Here is a 19,021-nt window from a genome sequence, read left to right on the forward strand (position 1 = left end):
CACGGCAGTGTTTAAAGAAGATGGCTGCACCAATGAGAAAGAGTGCTGGGGTTTTATATTTCTCTATGCGGGATGTAGGGTGCTTGTTAGCTTGCAGTCACAATTTGCCTCTTCTGGGAACCGTCCTGTTCCAATCTATGATGGATGTAAGGTACTTGTCAGCTTGCAGGTGTCTTTCTAGCCGGCGTGTGTGTGTGTGTAGGGGCGGGGATTGAGCCAAGCAGTGAATTTTTAAGCTTGTTCCTGCAAACTCACAAGTTTGTTCCTGTTAACTCTTTGCATATCTCATCCTGCTAGCTCACAAGATTGCTCTTTTTAACTCTTGCCTGGTAACTCACAAGCTCACTCCTGTTAACTCTTTGCCTGTCTACTCAAGAAATGCTACTTCAGTCATTTTAATTGGCATTATTCTTATTATGAGAAAAGTTGAGCACCTTTTCATATAGTTAAAGACTGTTTGTATTTGTTTCTCTGAACTTTCTGTTTAGTTCTTTCATACATTTTTAAATATTGGCCTTTTGGTCTTTTTCTTATATAGTGAGATAAACATTTTGTGTATGATGTAAGTTGTAAATATTTCCTGAGATTGTCACACTTTTACTTTGCTTACAGAATCATATTTTCTTAAGTAATTTCTAAATATGCATAAGTAGTTTTATTTATAAATTTATTTTACTGCTCCTGGATTTCCTCCAATCTTTTATCATGAAAACTTTGAAACATACAGAAAAGTTGAAAGAACTGTGCAGTGGACACCCACGTGTCTACCATTCAGATTCTATTACTAATATGTTACCATACTTATCTTATATTTCTATTCACTCTATCCATTCCTCTATCTAATTCACCTAACTTTTCAATGTATTTCAAAGTTACTTGCAGACATCAGTACACATTCCCTAAATAATTCAGCCTGCATATCATTAGCTAGTGTTCAATATTTGTTAGTGATTCTTTTTGTTGTTGCTTTTAATTTTCTGTATTAATGAAAGATTCTCCTACTCCCCAGATGGAAAGGAATTCATTCATGTATTCTTCTAGTTGTTGGGTTTCCATTTGACATGGGGATTTCTGGATTATTTATGCAGGTGCAGGGTGGGAGGAATGGTTCCGATTCACACACACACACACACACACACACACACACACACACTTGGGGGGACTCTATTTTTAAAATTATTTTTATTGAGATATAATTCACATGCCATAAAATTCACCCTTAAATGTGTACAATTCAGTGATTTTTAGTGTATTCACAAAGTTTTGTAACAATCACCACTACATTTATATATATACACATATATATATATACACATATGTGTGTATATATATATATGTATCTTCCCCCCCCCCTTCTGAATAGCTGATTGTCTCAGAGCCACATATTAAAAATGTTAGAGGTTTGAGAGGTCGCAGTTTTCACTAAGTGTCCAGGTATTCCGGGGTCCACTTCTGTTCCACGGGCCTGCTTGTCCCTCCATCCCACGTGTGGGACATCTTTGCGAACACCAACAGCCCTGGCCCGGGACTATGTAAGGGGTGCGGGAGAGGAGAGAACTAGTGGTCACGCCTCTTCAAGGCCTTTTATCAGAGAGCATTTTTACTTTTATTAGAGTACACCCCAAACAGAAATAAAAATTTTACTCCCCATCTACTGTGACAAAACCAGCTGGGCAGGAGGAGATCCACCAGGAAACTCTGGGAAGAAGAAGAACCAGAAGTCAGGTTACCCTCTGGTCACCCATCTCCTCTCCTGTGTCCCCAGGCCAAAGTGTGGCCCTGCCCTCTTCTGGGCATCTCCCCCCTTCTGAGGACTAGTGGACCTGGGCCCCCGAGTGTTCCATCTAGCCCTATGCCTGTAGTTGTCCCATAAAGGCACCTGTATAGCGTGGCTGAAGCACCCAAAGGTTTGGGAGGTGAGGCCAACAGTGTCCAACGCCTGGCGAGCAAAGTCTTCGGGACTCACTCTGAGCTGCTGGAATTTCATGGGACGGGTCATATTTGTGTCAACCACTGAGGGGCTCACCGTCTGCAGGGAGAAACAGGGTAAAGGAAAGAACTCCCTGCCCAAGCCAGCCTAAGCTCCCAGGCCCTCTCTGAGAATCCCAGAGGTCCACCTACTTGCTGCTCTACCACAAGGGTCTCAGAGAGCCCGCCCCTCTAGTGCATGCTCCGGGCCACGCGCTTCGAAGACACGTCCCCTGAGACAACCCACCGCTTCTGAGGCTGCTCCACTAAAGACGTTCTGAGTCACCGTCCCCTGCGAAATCCCCTGCCCCAACCCCAGAGCCTCTATTGTCTCTAAACTCATACCCTCTTCCAGAGCCCCGCCCCTTCTGAGCTGCCACTCTCGCCTTGTCCCCTGGGAGCCCCGCCCCCGTGGTCAGGCACCTGCACAATGACTCCTTGAGAGAAGTACTCTGCGCCCACTGCTTGGGAGAAGCTCCGCACAAAAGCCTATGGAGGAAGGAGAGAGGGAGGTCCCAGGCCCGCCAGCATCACTGTGCAGACTCATCCAGGCCGCCCTTGCCCCAGCGCTGTCCCTGCTCCTAGAATACCCCATGGGTCCAGAAGGCCCCCAGGTTCCCTGCCCAAGTCCTCACCTTAACACCTGAATTCTTCCGTGTTCTAAGCCCTCCCTCTATTCCCACACACCCACTCTCCATTCCAGCAGGGCCAGTCTCTGATCTCCTTCCCACCTCACGTGTTCTCTCCACCCCTAGCCTCTTCTCTTAAAAAAAAAAGCCTGCTTCATCCACTGGACTGTGCCCCAGATGTCTGTCTGACTTACGCATAGCCCCAGACTGAAGTGGGCGCTCTCTCTCTCTCTCTCCCCCCCCCCCCCCCCAGGGCTTCTGCAGAAATCTCTGCATGGCAGGGCAGCCGTCGCCTTGAGTCTGTGGGCTCTGGGTACCTTAGAAGCTGAGTACACTGATAAGAGTGGATAGGGTCTCCTGTCAAGTATTGAAGAGATGTTGATGATAATGCCTTTACGCCTGGAGGAGGAAGCATTAGTTGAAAGGTGAGGCTGAGAGGATCCAGGTGATTTCCCTACCTCTACCCCTGAGCCGAGCCCTAATCTGAGAAATGCCAGAGGGACTGGGAAGAGTTGGAAACACGGGTGGGACAGCTGCGGAAGGGGAAAAGCCTGGAATTTGGAAGGGGGAGGGTCCAGGATGGAAGAGATGCCTCTTACCTGGTGACCATTTGGGGCAGGAGAATGGCGGTCATCTGTAGAGAAGAGTGGAGAGGGCCCCATCTTTCCCTTCCCAATCCTCTCACCTGCCCCCTCCTCAAGTTCACGCTCATACCCCTGCCTTCCTTTGGGGAATAGTCCCCTACTACCTCCTCCAGGCCAGCCCAGTCCAGGGGAATGCTGGGGACCACCCAGAGTGGTCAGAGCTATGCTGACCTTGGACTTAGCCCCTCCTAGCCCAGTCTCACCTGGGCCACAGACATCATGTTGCAGTTTATAACATCCGAGAGTCTCTGGGGAAGAAAATGGAACCATCAGTTCTTCCCTTCACCAACCTGCCTTAACTCCCATCTTTTGTTATTTCCTAGCTTACTTTCCTTTTAACATGGAACACATTTTTGTTTTTTTTAAGTAGCACCCACTAGAATTTAAAATGCACATGCCCTTTTATCCATCAATTCCATTTCTGAACATTTACTTCTTTCCAAGATACTCACACATGTGGGAAATGAATATGTCCAAAGATACTCATTACAACACTGTTTGTAATCACATATAATAGGAAATATCTTGAATGCTCAAGTAAAGTAAGTAAAAAGAATGGGTCAGATATTTCTTCTAATTAGAATGATCCCACGATATATGTCTACTTGTAAAAGGTATAGCACAGAACAGTAGGTTGCCTGCCATCCAGATAAAACCTATATATACAGGCTTCCATATGCATAGAGAACAAAATACCTACCACATATTTAATTGGGGGTCTCTTTGGGGGAATGCTTTACAGAGAGAAGGGAGATTTTCACCTTCATTTTATAAACTTCTCCCTTGATTTTTTTGATCAATAAACTTTTGTAGGGGTGGACGGGTGGCTCAGTTGGTTAGAGTGCGAGCTCTGGGTAACAGGGCTGCTGGTTCGATTCCCACATGGGTCAGCGAGCTGCGCCCTCTGCAACTAGAATGAAGTCAATGAACTGCCGCTCAGCTCCCAGGTGGCCAGATGGCTCAGTTGGTTGGAGCGCGTCCTCTCAACCACAAGGTTGCCGGGGTTCGACTCCCGCAAGGGGTGGTGGGCTGCACCCCCTGCATTAACAATGGCAACTGGACCTGGAGCTGAGCTGCGCCCTCCACAACTAAGACTGAAAGAATAACAACTTGACTTGGAAAAAGTCCTGGAAGTACACACTGTTCCCCAATAAAGTCCTGTTCCCCTTCCTCAAATAAAAAAAAAAAGATTCTCACTAAAAATAAATAAATAAATAAATAAATAAATAAATAAATAAATAATTATTATTATTTTGAAAGTAGCAAGAAAGAAGTGACTCATCATGAACAAATGGTGCTCAATAGCTGATTTCTCATCAGAAACCATGGAGGCCAGAAAGCTATGGGTAACATATTGAAAGTCCTAAAAAAAACATAAACAAAAACCTGTCAATTAAGAATCCTATGTCTAGCGAAACCATCCTTCAAAGATAAGGGAAAAATTAAGACATTCCCAGGTAAACAAAAGCTAAGGGAAATCATTACCAGTAGACCTGTTCTACAAGAAACACTAAAGGGAGTCCTTCAGGCTGAAATTTAAAAAACACTAGAAAACAACTCAAAGCCCTAAGAAAAAACTGATCAAGATAACTACATAGGTAAACAGAAAAGGCAACATTATTTTATTTTTGGTTTACAACTCCTATTTTTTTTCCTATTTAAAAGGCAGATGTATAAAACAATCACTATAAATTTATATTATCTATGTTAATGGGCACATAATGTATGAAGATGTAATCTGTGACAACAATATAAACAAGGATGGATGGATATGTACAAGAGCAGAGTGTTTGCATACAATTGAAAACAAGTTGGTATTATTAAAACTAGCTTGTTACTAGTTTAAGATGTTAATTGTAATACCAAAGCTAACAACTAAGAAAATAACTTTTAAAATATACATAAAATGAAAGAAGAAGGGAATAAAAATGGTCACTACAAAAAATAACTAAATTTAAAAATGTTAGTAGAGGGGCCTGCCCGGTGGCTCAGGTGGTTAGAGCTCCATGCCCCTAACTCCGAAGGCTGCCGGTTCGATTCCCATATGGGCCAGTGGGCTCTCAACCACAAGGTTGCCAGTTCAATCCCTCAAGTCCTGCAAGGGATGGTGGGCTCTGCCCCCTGCAACTAAGATTGAACACGGCACCTTGAGCTGAGCTGCCGCTGAGCTTCCGGATGGCTCAGTTGATTGGAGCGCATCCTCTCAACCACAAGGTTGCCAGTTCGATTCCTCGACTCCCGCAAGGGATGGTGGGCAGCGCCCCCTGCAACTAAAAAAATTGAACACGGCAACTTGAGCTGAGCTGCTGCTGAGCTCCCGGATGGCTCAGTTGGCTGGAATGCCTCCTCTCAACCACAAGGTTGCCGGTTCGACTCCCGCAAGGGATGGTGGGCTGTGCCCCCTGCAACTAGAAAACGGCAATTGGACCTGGAGCTGAGCTGCGCCCTCCACAACTAAGACTGAAAGGACAACAACTTGAAGCTGAACGGCACCCTCCACAACTAAGATTGAAAGGACAACAACTTGACTTGGAAAAAAAAAAAGGTCTGGAAGTACACACTGTTCCCCAGTAAAGTCCTATTCCCCTTCCCCAATAAAATCTTTAAAAAAATAAAAAAAATAAAAAAATAAAAATAAATAAAAATGTTAGTAGAAATAGAGGGGGGAATAAGACATACACAAACAAATAACTAAATAGCAGAAGTAAATCCTTTCTCATCAGTAATTACTTTTTACAAATGGATTAAATTCTCCTATTAAAAGAGAAATTAACAGATTGGATTTAAAAACATCACCTAACTATATGCTGCTTATGAGATTCACTTTAGATACAAAAACACAAAGATACTGAACATGAAAAGATACTGAAAATGAAAAGATAGAAAAATATATTCCATGCAAGTAGTAACCAAAGAAAACTGTGGTAGCTATATTACTGTCAGACAAAATAGACATTAAGGTTTTTTTAATTATAAAAGACAAAGAAGGGTGTTATAATCTATAAAATATCAATGCAGCAACAAGATTATAAATTTACACAGACCAACAACAGAGCCCCAACATACATGAAGCAAAAGACCATATACAAAAAATTCAAAATGGATCAAAGCCCTAAAATTAAGAGCTAAAATTATAATACTCTTAAAAGAAAACATAGGGGTAAAGCTTCATGACATTGATTTTGCCAATTATTTCCTGGATATTACACCAAAAGCACAAGCAACAAAATAAAAAATAGATAAACTGTATTTTTATCAAAATGAAAAACTTTAGTACATTAAAAGTCACTATCAAGAAAGTAAAAAGGCAACTCACAAAATCAGAGAAAAGATTTGCATACTATACATTGGATAAGGGGTTAATATCCATAATACATGAAGAACCTCTACAACTCTTAAAAACCAATGGATTAAAGAAGAAATCACAAAGGAAATTTCAAAATACTTAGAGACAAATGAAAATACTAACACAAATACTAAAATTATAAGATATAATTAAAGCAGTGCTAAGGGGGAAATTTATTGTTATAAATGCTTACGTTGAAAAAAAATCCAGCTTCTCGGCCTTTTGGCTAAGATCAAGTGAAAAAAAATCCAAATCAACAACTTAACACTATAATTTAAGGAACTAGAAAAAGAAGAACAAACTAACCCAAAACTAACAGACGAAAATAAATAATAAAGAGTAGAGCAGAAAAAAATAAAATAGAGAATAGAAAAATAATAAAGAAAATCAATGAAACCAAAAGTTATTTCTTTGAAAAGATGAACAAAATTCACATTTATCTAGATTGAGTAAGAAAAAAAAACCCACTGAAATTACTAAAATCAGAAATGAAAGTGAGCTCTTTTCTTCTGTGGCCATTGCTGAATCACCAGAGGCCAAAGTGAAGTTCAACTGCTTTGTGACTTCTGACCGGAACAAGAACTGTAGAGGGCATTTCAATGCACCTTCCCACATTTGCAGGAAGATTATATCTCCTCCTCTTTCCAAAGAGCTGAGACAGAAGTACAATGTTCGATCCATGCCCATCCGAAAGAATGATGAAGTTCAGGTTGTCCGAGGACACTACAAAGGACAGCAAATTGGCAAAGTAGCCCAGGTTTACAGGAAGAAATACGTCATCTACACTGAATGAGTGCAGCAGGAGAAGACTAATGGTATAACTGTTCATTTGGGCATTTACACTCTACAAAGCGGTTATCATGAGACCAAAGCTGGAACAGGACTGCAAAAAGATCCTTGAACGGAAAGCCAAATCTCGCCAAGTAGGAAAGGAAAAGGGCAAATATAAGGAAGAAACAATTGAGAAGATGCAGGAATAAAGTAATCTTACATACAGCTTTCAATAAAAATTAAAATGAAAAAAATGAAAGGGAGAAATTACTATTAATTCTACAGAATTAAAAGAATTATAGAGAACACTATGAACAACTGTATGCCAACAAATTGGGTAATCTAGAAGAAATGGACAAATTCCTAGAAACATAAAACTTACTACAAATGAGTCAGGAAGAAATAGAAAACCTGAATAGACCCATAACTAGTAAGGAGATTGAATCAATAATTTAAAAAACTTCCCAAGGAAGAAAATCCCTGGCCAGATGGCTTCACGGATTAATTCTACCAAACATTCAAAGAACTAATGCCAGTCCTCAAACGCTTTAAAAACGTTGAAGAGAACACCTTCTAACTCATTCTATGAAGGCAGCATTACCTTGATATCAAAGCCAGACAAAGACACTACAAGAAAAGAAGTTTACAGACCAATATTCCTTATGAACATTCATGTAAATGTCCTAAAAAAAAAAATGCTCGCAAACTAAATTCAGCAGCACATTAAGAGGATTATACACATGACCAAGTGGGATTTATTCCTGGAATGCAAGGATGGTTTGACATATGAAAACTGATTAATGTAATACAACACATTAATAAAATAAAGAGAAAAAGCCACGTGATTATCTCAATTGGTGCAGAAAAAGCATTTGACAAAATTCAGCACCCTTTCATGATTAAAATACTCAACAAACTAGGAATAGTAAGAAACTACCTCAACGTAATAAAGGTATAAATAATAAACATGAAAAGCCCACAGCTAACATCATACTCAATGGTGAAATACTGAAAGCTTTTACTTCTCTAAATGGCTTTTGCCATTTCTATTCAACATAGTATTAGAAGTTCTAGCCAGAGCAATTAAGCATGAAAAGGAAATCAAAGGCATCCAAATTGTAAAGGAAGAAGTAAAATTATCTCTATTCACAGATGACATGATCTTATATGTACAAAATCTTAAAGATCCCACAAAAAAACCAGTGAGAACTAGTAAATAAATTTGTAAAGTAGCACTATACAAAAATCAACACACACACAGAAAGACAAATCAGTTGCATTTCTATACATTAACAACAAATTATCCAAAAGGGACATTATGAAGATGATTCCATTTATAATAGCATCAAAAAGAATAAATACACTTAGGAATGAACTGAATCAAGCAGGAAAGCCTTACATACTGAAAACTATACAACATTACTGACATATTAGAGAGTAGATAAGTAATTGGAAAGACGTCCTGTGTACATGAATCGGAAGACTTAGTATTGCTAAGCTAATACTATCCAAAGTGATCTATAGATTCAATGAAATCTATTTAAAAAACTAACAGCATTTTTTGCAGAAATAGTAAACCCCACAAAAAATTCATATGGTATCTCATGATTAGCCAAACTAATCTTGTACACATCACTTCCACTTTGGGTATATGGCCAAAAGAATGAAAAGAAGGGACTCAAACAGATATTTGTACACTAATGTTCACAGCAACATTATTCACAACAACCAAAAGGTAGAAACAACGCAAGTGACCATAAGCGGATGAATGGATAAACAAAATGTGGTGTATATATACAATGGAATACTATTTAGCCTTAAAAAGAAAGGAAATTGTGACACATGCTACAACATGAAAGACCCTTGAAAATATGCTAAATGAAATAAGCCAGGCACAAAAGGGCAGATACTCGATGATTCCACTTATATGAAGTACCTAGAGTGCTCAAACTCATAGAGATAGAAAGCAGCATGGTGGTTTCCAGGAGCTAAAGGTAAGGGAGGGATGGGGCGTTATTGTTAATGGGTACAGAGTTTCAGTATGGGAAACTGAGGAAGTTCTGAAGCTGGGTGATGCTGATGGTTTCACTGAACTGTCCACTGAAATATAGTTAAAATGGCAAATTTTATGTGATGTATATTTGCTACAATTTAAAAAATAAAGAAAATTAAAGGGATGAAGTGCTGATACTTGCTCTAACATACATGAAACTGAAAACATTATGTTAAGTAACATAAACCAGACACAAAAGGAAAAATATTCTATGATTCCATTTGTATGAAGTATCTAGAATCAGCAAGTTCACAGACGCAAAGACTAGAACAGAAATTTGGAGGAGGGTAGAATGGGGAGCTGTTTCTTAATAGAGCCAGAGTTTCTGTTTGGGATGATGAAAATCTTCTGGAAACTGACAGCGATGATGGCTGTACAACATTGTGAATGTACTTAATACCACTGAGTTGTACACTTTGTTTAATGGTTAAAACGGTAACCACCGTTTTAACAATCTATGCTGATATTTCCATTGTCTCGGTCACATGTGGACCTGTTTGCATTATCACTTCTTTTGTTTGTAGTCATGATTTTTCTTCTAATTTTGTTGAGTGCTGGATAGTAAATATAAAATTGTATTGCCAATTTGAAGTTCTGGACTACAGTTGACACTTGAATAACACAAGTTTGAACTGAGCAGGTCAATTGAAAAAAAATCCTCATGTAAGTGGACCTGCCCAGTTCAAACCCACTTATTGGAGGGTCAACTGTGCATCTTTTCTTCTAAAAATGCTGGATTGTTTTTGATGCTTCCAGGCAGCAAAACTCGGGGCACTCAAATATCAGATCACATGAATCCCCCAACCAGATCGAGATGATTTGAAACCCGGTTTCAGTTCCTGTGAAACCTAACTTATTTCTACTTTACCCTCACTCCTAGATTATAGCTCTTCAGGATCCCAACTGAAAGCCTGGGATGTTTCCCAAAGCTTTGAATTACATTTTTTTTTATTGTTGCAGCACCAAACAGTATGTTGAAAGCTATGTGTTCAAATCTTGGTGCTACAAAACTGCATTGCTTTCGTAGTTATATGATGCCTTCAAATAGTTTTTTCTTTTTAATTTTTATCCAGCTTTCCTAATCATTCTCATTTACAGGGTTAGTTTCAAACAACGACTGCCTCTAATACCAGAGGCAGAATACACAGCTAACTTCTTTAAATGTTATAACATGAGAATATGAGTTATTTTGAAATAATATTTAAAAATTAAAAATACATCCTGATCTTGTTTTGTATATGTCTGATAATAATACCTAACACTTATGGAGCACACAACTTAGGTTTATGTGCATTCCATTGTCCTAATAGCCCTATGAAGCCAACAAAAATATTTATTCCCATTTTATAGATATGAAACTAAGGCAGAGAGAAATTAAGTCATTTATCCAAAGTCCATAACCTATAGAAAACAGAGCTGAAAATTTCACCACCCATGCATTCTTTCTTAGGAGGCTACTGAAGGATATGTTCCAACAAAATGAGGGGGTAAATTTAAAAATGCTATGACATTTGATAGAGAAAACAGGGGCTTCCTAAGAGAAGATAAAGGGAGGTCCCAGGACTTGTGGCAAAGAGGGTAACCAGTCCAGCGATAAGATAAAATTGCTTGAACACTTTTATGTTTTTAGGTTACAGTTTGGAGTTGAAGTAGCGATAAAAACATAGAACCCCAAGAAGGTGAAAAATCAAGACAATGACTAACTCCAGGGAGAAAAAAAAAAAAAAGTTAAAAAAAGGAAAAATCATCATAGACCACTACCTGGCTCAGCTGTGAACAACGTTTTCAAATGCATAGTGATGTGATTCTATAGCGACATCTACGAATTATGCTGGGGTACGGCAGCCTGGGAGGGGGTGTTTGTGTTGTGGGCATGAGTGCCTCACCGTTCATTGTAGTCACTAAATAATGGCTAAAACTGAGAAATCAAAATGTATGCTAGACACATATTATTTAAAAGTATGAGTTATCTTTAACAACCCTTGTAGAAATATTTGACTTTTTGTAACTTGAATTTTAAAAAACCCATAAAGATAATAATATTTAATTTAACAAAAGAGGTAGGCATCTGAAACTGAGGTACAAGAGACCATGTGACTGCCATTAGAAGAAGTATGGGGATAAATGTATAGGTGATTAAGAGAAAAGAAGCCATGGGTTCAAGAATGACCCCAAACAAACGTTTAGAAAACCAGACTCTAAAATGGCAGGCACTGGTTTTCCCATGGGACTCATTCCCCCTTAAAGTTAGCAGCAGGGAATATAAAAGGGCAGGATCAGACTACCTTGAACAGTTGTACCAGTTGGGCACTGCAGAAGGGAGCCCCATCCAAGGGGACCCCCTTCACATCCTAAACATCACAGATGTGCAGCTTTGAAAACGATTTCCAGCTGAAAGCAATAGAGTCCTTTGCTCTAACCAAGGTAGCGTATTACGTGGTTTTCCACCAGGGGAGCAAGAGCTACTGAGCGGGCTAGTACTCGGTTCCACTCACTTTGGAGACGTTGTCACAGTCGAGGATTTTCATCATGCCAGGTACATACAGCATGCCCACATTGTTCACTGAACGAGAGGGGACAAATTGTGTCACTTCAGCAGTCCCAGGGAGACCCGGCAGGGGCAGACAGAGGGCGACCACAGTAGGATTCCGGTCAGGGTAAACATGAGGGCATTTGAGGGCATGGCTCCTTCAAGCAGGCATGGGCACATACCCAGGACTCCAATCTCCAGGTCCTTCAATCCTGCCTTAATGGCCTCGTAGATCTCCAAGCCCCCGGTGAAGTCGGCCTGGATGACTCGAGTGACCCGGCCATGAAGCCGCTCTGGGAAGAGTGGCAGTGGGAGCCAGGCCCTGAGCTGGAACCCAGTCCCACCTCTGCCCCAACCCTACCTCATCCTTCCCTGGGCCCAGATACAGCTGGAGCCCCCTCCCTCCTAACACGCCCGTCCCGCCCCGCCCCCGCCCTTGACCACACCCCCGTATAGCCCCGCCCGGCCGCCCGTGGGTGGTCACCTATCTCCTTTGCCTCGTGCTCCAACTTGCTCAGGTTTCGACTGATGAGGACGATGTTCAGACCTCTCCGAGCGAGCTGTGGGGGATTCAATCATGTATTTATCCACGAAATCCACGAATGTGGACTGTGTGCTGACTGCGCGTTACAGAGTTGTAGGTGCTGTGGTTGCTGAAGTAAACTATAGAGAAAAACAAAAGCCTGCCCTCCTGGAGCATGCTTCCCGGGGAAGGAGTATTCCAGGCAGAAGCAACAGCAAGTGCAAAAAGGCCCTTGCACAAAGGCTGGCAGCTTAGAGGACAGCACGGAGTCTAGCAAGCACTGAGCAAAGTGACCTGCTGTGCATCAGATTGCAGGGCCTTGAAAGCCCCAGTGAAGACTTTGGCTTTTGTTCTTGGTGATATAAGAATCCAGTTGTTCAAGTGTTCGTTTCTTTCTTCATTCATACATTTATTTAAAATGTGTTTACTCAGCACCTGCTCTTTGCTGGGGACACAAGGTGCCCATGACAGACTCAGTCTTACATCCTCCTCTTTACCCTCCATTCAGTCGCCAGAAAGCTCTTTCTAAAGCACAAAGCTCTCCTCCACAGAACCTGCCTTGACTCCCCAGGGACCTTGGGACAAAACCATGCTCCCCCCCCTGGACCTGTGTGGCCTGGCTCCAGCCAGGGTCTTCAGCCATACCTACTGCCAAGGGCCCTCTATGGGAGTCCAGGCACTACCAACAGTTCATCTAGCCCCCAAAAGCATCCCCTGGATTTTCCTGTGCCTGGGCTTTTGCACATGCTGCTCCTTCTGCCTTGAAAGCCTCTCCCCTTGAAATAGAGTTAGCAAACATTTGTGGAATGGGTGCTAAGTAGCATTTTGGTGCATGTCTGTCCCTCTGTGTGTCTGAGGGTGACGTGTTTTGTGGGATTGAGTGTCCATCAGCTTTGGAGGGGGGCTGGATACAAACATCTCAACAGCTCCTAGAGGTTGATGCTGTGAAGGACATTCATTCATTCAACAAACATTTGCCCAGCATCTGCTTGTACCTGGCCCTGTGCTAGGAGGCACTGACCAAGACAGCCACAGCCCTGCCCTCATGAGGCTCACGATGCAGTGATGGGACAGACCAGTGCCCAGCATATCACCCCAGCTTCCCCTCCCTTTTTGGCCAGTCAAGGACATCGCTCCAGCTTTTCTCCCATCATCCCCCGCATTACAACTTCTCCCTCTGCTGGATTATTCCCATCGGCATGCAAACCTGCCATAATCCTTCCCCTCTTCTCTGTCCAGGCATTGGCTCATTTCTTATCCTCCAGCCCCTCCTTCATTCAACATTCCAAGAAAGGATTGTCTACACGGGTTCTCCTCCCGTCCCTTCTTGTTACCTGCTCCAGTTGGGCTCCCCCCAACACGGCATGCAAACCTCTTTAGTCACCAATGACGTCCACTGTTGGTGAAGCCAGTGCTGTATTCTCAGCACCTCCCAGCAGCAACTGACATGCTGATCACCCCCTCTTCCTCAAAACGTTTTTTACCTGGCTTGTAAGATCTCTCCTCCATCCCTAGCTTTCCTCTTACTCTGCCTCATTGCTTGTTCCTCCTCACCTTCCATACCTCTTAACTTCCGGTGCTCCAGGGACCACTTTGGCGGTGATTCAGACTGTGTGCCCCTTCTCCATCTACACCCACTCTCATGGTTATCTCATCCAGTCTTGTGACTTTAAATGGCATTGGTATGTTGATGCTTAAATTTATATCTCCGCTTGGACGTTCCCTCCGAACTCCAGAGTACATACCCAACTGCATAGTTCTCAACTTGGACGCCTAACTGGCATCTCAAACTTAAAATGTCCCGAACTAAATCCTGCCTGTTTCCTGCAAACCTGGTCCTCCCTCAGTTAACCCCATCTCAGTAATTGCAGCTCCATTCTTTGAGGTATTCTAGTCAAAAATCTTGTAGTAATTTATTTTATGAGGCCAGCATTACCCTAATACCAAAAATCAAACAAATGTATTACAAGAAAATAAAACTATAAATCAATATCCTTCATCAACTTGGACACAAAAATCCTCAACAAAATATTAGTAAATCAAATCCAGCAACCTATGAAAAGGATAATAGATAATGACCAAGTGGGGTTTACAGCAGGAATATAGAGTTGGTTCAACATTAGAAAATCAATTAATGTAATTTACCATATAAACAGACTAAAGAAAACCATATAAATAGCTCAATAAACACGGAAAAATTACTCGATAAAACTCATCCTCCATTCATGATTAAAAACTCTCAGCAATGTAGGTATAGAATGAACCTTCGTTAACCTTACCAAGGACACACAAATAAAACATACAGCTAACACTATACTTAATGGTTAAAGACTGAATGCATTTCTCCTAAGAGCAGAAACAAGGTAAGGGTGTTCACTCTGACCACTCCTCTCAACATCATACTGAATTTCCTAGATGGAATAATGAAATGGTCTATTCACAGATGGCATGATTGTCTACATAGAAAACCCCAAAAAGCTGCAAAAAAGCTACAAGAACTAAGAAGTGAGTTTAACAAGTTTTTAGGTTACAAGGTCAAACATTTAGTCATACTCCACATCCAATTTTTTCAGTGAATCTTGTCAGCTCTGCCTTTAAATCAATCCAAAATTCAAGTACTTCTCACACCTCAATGCTGTCACCCTGGTCTAAGACATGAGCATGTCATGCTTGGATTTGCAAGAGCCTCTTAGCTGAGCTCTCCCCTTCCACCCTCACCCCCTACAGTATCACATCTGTCTTCTGCTCAAAACCCTCCCCGGGTCTCATCGCACTTAGTAAATGTTAGTCTCCACAATAACCTACCAGATTCTCCAGGATCTGCCCTGAAATTGCATCTCTGTCCTCATCTCCTATTGCTCCTTCTCCGTTTCTGAGACAATCCCAGGGGCCACCTTCCTGCTTCTCCCACAAGCAACGCTCCCTACCTCAGGGCCTTTGCCCTGGCTGCTTTTTCTCCCTGGAAATCCCTTCTCCCAATTATCCACATGAACTTCATGTCTTTCAGGTCTTTTCCCAATGTCACCCTGTTAGTGACACCTTTTCCGATCACGCTATATAAAAATGGGAACCCACACATCCTTGGGCTCCCTGTTCTCCTTTTGTGATTTCCCACCCCCTTCACCATTACTGCCATTTGACACACTAGACATTTGATTTATTTATCTTTTCTGCACCTGTCTCCCCTCACTCTAGTGAACGTGAGCTCTGTGAGAGCAAGGTCTTCTGATGTTTTCAGTCCAGTTTGTTCACTGCTGTACCCGCTGCACCTGGAACGTGCCTGGCAATAAAGGTGCTCAATAAATACATTTTGAATGGATGAATCAGGGGAATGTCAAGGAACGAGAGAAGCCCAGGATAAACACTTGCCCTCAGGCAGGGGAGCAGAGGGAAAGCATCCTGGGGGATGGCTGAGGGTACCAGATAAAGTGCATGATTCTCAGCTGACCACAGGCAGACAAGAGAAGCTCCCAGCACCCACGAGTTTCCAAGTCCTGGCTCACCTCATGGGCATAGGCCCTGCCGATGCCACTGGTGGCTCCTGTCACCACTAGAGAGGAGAGAAGGAGGAAGAGCAGGAGGGGCAGCTTGACACTGTGCCCCAGTCCCACTTCAGCCCCCCTCACTGTGACCCAAACTTATCCCATTTTGGTCCTCATCCTTCATCTGGGTCTCTGACACCTGCTCCCCTCACCTGTAGCTTCGGGGACTCGGTGTCTGTCTTGCTCTGGTCCACCCAGCCTTCACCTCTCTTGCTTCCAGGAGCCCTCCACCTCCACCCCTGCCTCTGCTCTGATTGGGGGCCTGATTGGGGGCCTTCACCTGTCATCAGTCCTGTTCCTGCGGCCCCCACCCCTACCCGCCTGGCAAAAAGCCCTCACCCCTCACCTGCCCAGGCTCCGTGTGCCCGGAGCCAAGGGGCACCCCGGCGTGCCTGGGGCAGCAGGTGCACATACACTGTGTAGCTCAGCCCCCAGGTCACCCACAGCAGCAGGTACACGGCAGTAAACATCCCCAGCGCTCTCAGTGCGTCCCACTCCGACTCCATTACAGCCCCCTCCACGTCATCAGACCCAGCGCCAAAACTAGAAGGCTGCCTTCGGAAGCAGCTATTTCAACACTCGCCTGTCTGCCTACTCAGTGTTAGCACCGCCCACACTGTAAATCAAGCGTCTCGCCCCGCCCCTCACTCTATCTACTCCGGGTGCTTTATTCTAGACGATGAGCCACGCCTATGAGCCCTAGCACCTTCCCCAAGATCTAATTAGGCTACACTTGGGCTGTATGCCACACACACTCACCCACACCCACACACCCACACACACACACACACATCCACACCCCGTCCCGTTCCCCGACCGCGGCATCCCTGTTGAGCCTGAGAAAGCCTTCTGGCTTCTCCCACAGAGCTGGGCTATGCGTGCCCACAGGTGACCTTTGTTTGGGTCGCTGAACTCAGCTGCTGATGGAGGCCTCATCTGATAATCACCAGGAAATTTTGTCAATACACAGAGTTTATCAGAAAAACTTGACCTACAGATTTGCTGTTCAGGCAGAATGAAAAAAAGCAAAGGCTTTACATAGCCTTGCTCCTCATTCCCCCTTTACAAATTCTATTTCTTTTTCCTTTTTTAACTTGTTCTTAGTGTTTACTATTTATTACTATTGTGGTAAAATATACAACATAAAATTTACTATTTACCCCTCTTTAAGTGTACAATTTAACAGCATTAATTTATTCACAATGTTGTGCAACCATCACTACTGTCCAGTTCCAGGAATATTTCATCATCTTAAACAGAAACTCTGTATGCATTAAATAACCACTCCCCACCCGTCCTTCTCCCAGCCCCTGATAATCTTTAGTCTACTTTTTGTCTTGATGAATTTGAATATTCTAGATAAGAAAAATCATGCATATTTGTCTACATACTCAGTGCTGAATCCTTCATCTTAGAAGTACTCCCCTTGCGAAGCTATGCACCTACACCAGTGCCTAGTCCACCCTTCAAAGCAGTTTTGGAACTCTTTTTCTGGAATGGCCATCAGAGCTGTCGTCATATTACCTTTGATGTCCTCAATGTCATCAAAATGTCTTCCTTTTTTTTCAATATTTCCTTTATCTTTGGGTAAAGAAAGAAGTCATTGGGGGCCAGACCAGGTGAGTAGGGCGGGTGTTCCAATACAGTTATTTGTTTACTGGCTACAAACTCCCTCACAGGCAGTGCCTTGTGAGCTGGTGCATTGTCATGATGCAAGAGCCATGAATTTTTGGCAAAAAGTTCAGGTCATCTAACTTTTTCACGCAACCTTTTCAGCACTTCCAAATAGTAGACTTGGTTAACTGTCCATTTGGTACAAATTCATAATGAAAATCCCTCTGATATCAAAAAAGGTTAGCAACATCGTTGCAACAAATTCACGAACTTAATTGTTAGGCCTTCGTATATATATTGTCTGTGCTTTTGACTTCATATTTGTGAAATCCTTGTAAAATCCAATGTCGTGGGCCGGCCCGGTGGCTCAGGTGGTTAGAGCTCCATGCTCCTAACTCCGAAGGCTGCCGGTTCGATTCCCACATAGGCCAGTGGGCTCTCAACCACAAGGTTGCCAGTTCAATTCCTCGAGTCCCGCAAGGGATGGTGGGCTCTGCCCCCTGCAACTAAGATTGAACATGGCACCTTGAGCTGAGCTGCCGCTGAGCTCCCGGATGGCTCAGTTGGTTGGAGTGTGTCCTCTCAACCACAAGGTTGCTGGTTTCTACTCCCACAAGGGATGGTGGGCAGCGCCCCCTGCAACTAGCAACGGCAACTAGACCTGGAGCCGAGCTGTGCCCTCCACAACTAAGACTGAAAGGACAACAACTTGACTTGGAAAAAAGTGCTGGAAGTGCACACTGTTCCCCAATAAAGTCCTGTTCCCCTTCCCCAATAAAATCTTTGGGGAAAAAAATCCAATGTCATGATGATTTTCCTCTATGTTTTCTTCTAACAGTTTCTTTTAAAACTTTGATTTTCATCCATCTCCACAATGATTTCTTCTAAGAGCTGTACAGGTTTAACTCTTATGCTAGGTCTTTGATTCATTTTAATTTTTGCATATGATGTAAGGTAAGGGACCAACTTTATTTCTTTCGTATTGTTTGGTTTTTTTAAATCCAGGGACTTCCTTGAGCTTCAGTTCTGTATAATGTCAGATGGGTGGTTGTGGGGGCAGAGCCCCAGAAAGTAGTTTCCAGGCTCTCGGCCTCACATAGAAAGGTGTTGGCTCAGGTAGTAAATGGCCAACTGTGATTGCATGGCCATCAGCTGTGGCTAGTTGGCCGGCAGCTGTAACCAGTGAGCCATTGGCCACTAATATAACTGCTGTGGCTACACCAGCAGCAAATGGGGGCTAGCAAGAAGATGGTGGCTGGGCTGGCAAGCGTGGATGGCGGTTTGCGGACAGTGTGGATCCAGCCTCCAGTGAGAGTATAGTGCCGCCAGAGAGAATATAGTGGTATGACTCCCCTATCTATGGCTCCTTGCGTGTTCCTTTTTGGCCTCACCATATCCTGC

At 42.9% G+C, this 19,021-nt stretch overlaps 1 protein-coding gene and 1 pseudogene across 1 annotated transcript; one reads left to right on the forward strand and one right to left on the reverse strand.

The window, feature by feature from the left end:
- Nucleotides 1-1,163: 1,163 nt before the first annotated feature.
- Nucleotides 1,164-16,820, reverse strand: LOC109459904 (very-long-chain 3-oxoacyl-CoA reductase-B-like). The gene is made up of 11 exons (XM_019754814.3): nt 16,353-16,820; nt 15,968-16,014; nt 12,426-12,501; nt 12,124-12,234; nt 11,907-11,974; nt 3,445-3,489; nt 3,197-3,231; nt 2,915-2,996; nt 2,392-2,457; nt 1,880-2,029; nt 1,164-1,698 (listed from the first exon to the last, which is right to left on the reverse strand). Exons 1-11 carry the CDS (start codon nt 16,510-16,512, stop codon nt 1,588-1,590), a joined length of 951 nt encoding a protein of 316 aa, XP_019610373.2. The 5' UTR covers nt 16,513-16,820; the 3' UTR covers nt 1,164-1,587.
- On the forward strand, nt 4,584-7,567 carry LOC109459905 (large ribosomal subunit protein uL24 pseudogene; annotated as a pseudogene).
- Nucleotides 16,821-19,021: the final 2,201 nt, after the last annotated feature.

The sequence above is a fragment of the Rhinolophus sinicus genome, chromosome 8 (assembly GCF_057876585.1).
Source record: "Rhinolophus sinicus isolate RSI-liver-muscle chromosome 8, RSI-T2T, whole genome shotgun sequence".
NCBI lineage: Eukaryota > Metazoa > Chordata > Mammalia > Chiroptera > Rhinolophidae > Rhinolophus > Rhinolophus sinicus.

Coding starts and splice junctions, on each gene's coding strand:
- LOC109459904 (XM_019754814.3), bottom strand. CDS start 16,512: ATGGAGTCGGAGTGGGACGCACTGAGAGCGCTGGGGATGTTTACTGCC. Junction 11,975..12,123: donor CCTGGAGATTGGAGTCCTGG/GTATGTGCCCAT, acceptor CCTCTCGTTCAG/TGAACAATGTGGGCATGCTG. Junction 2,030..2,391: donor CTCAAGGAGTCATTGTGCAG/GTGCCTGACCAC, acceptor TTCTCCCTGCAG/ACGGTGAGCCCCTCAGTGGT.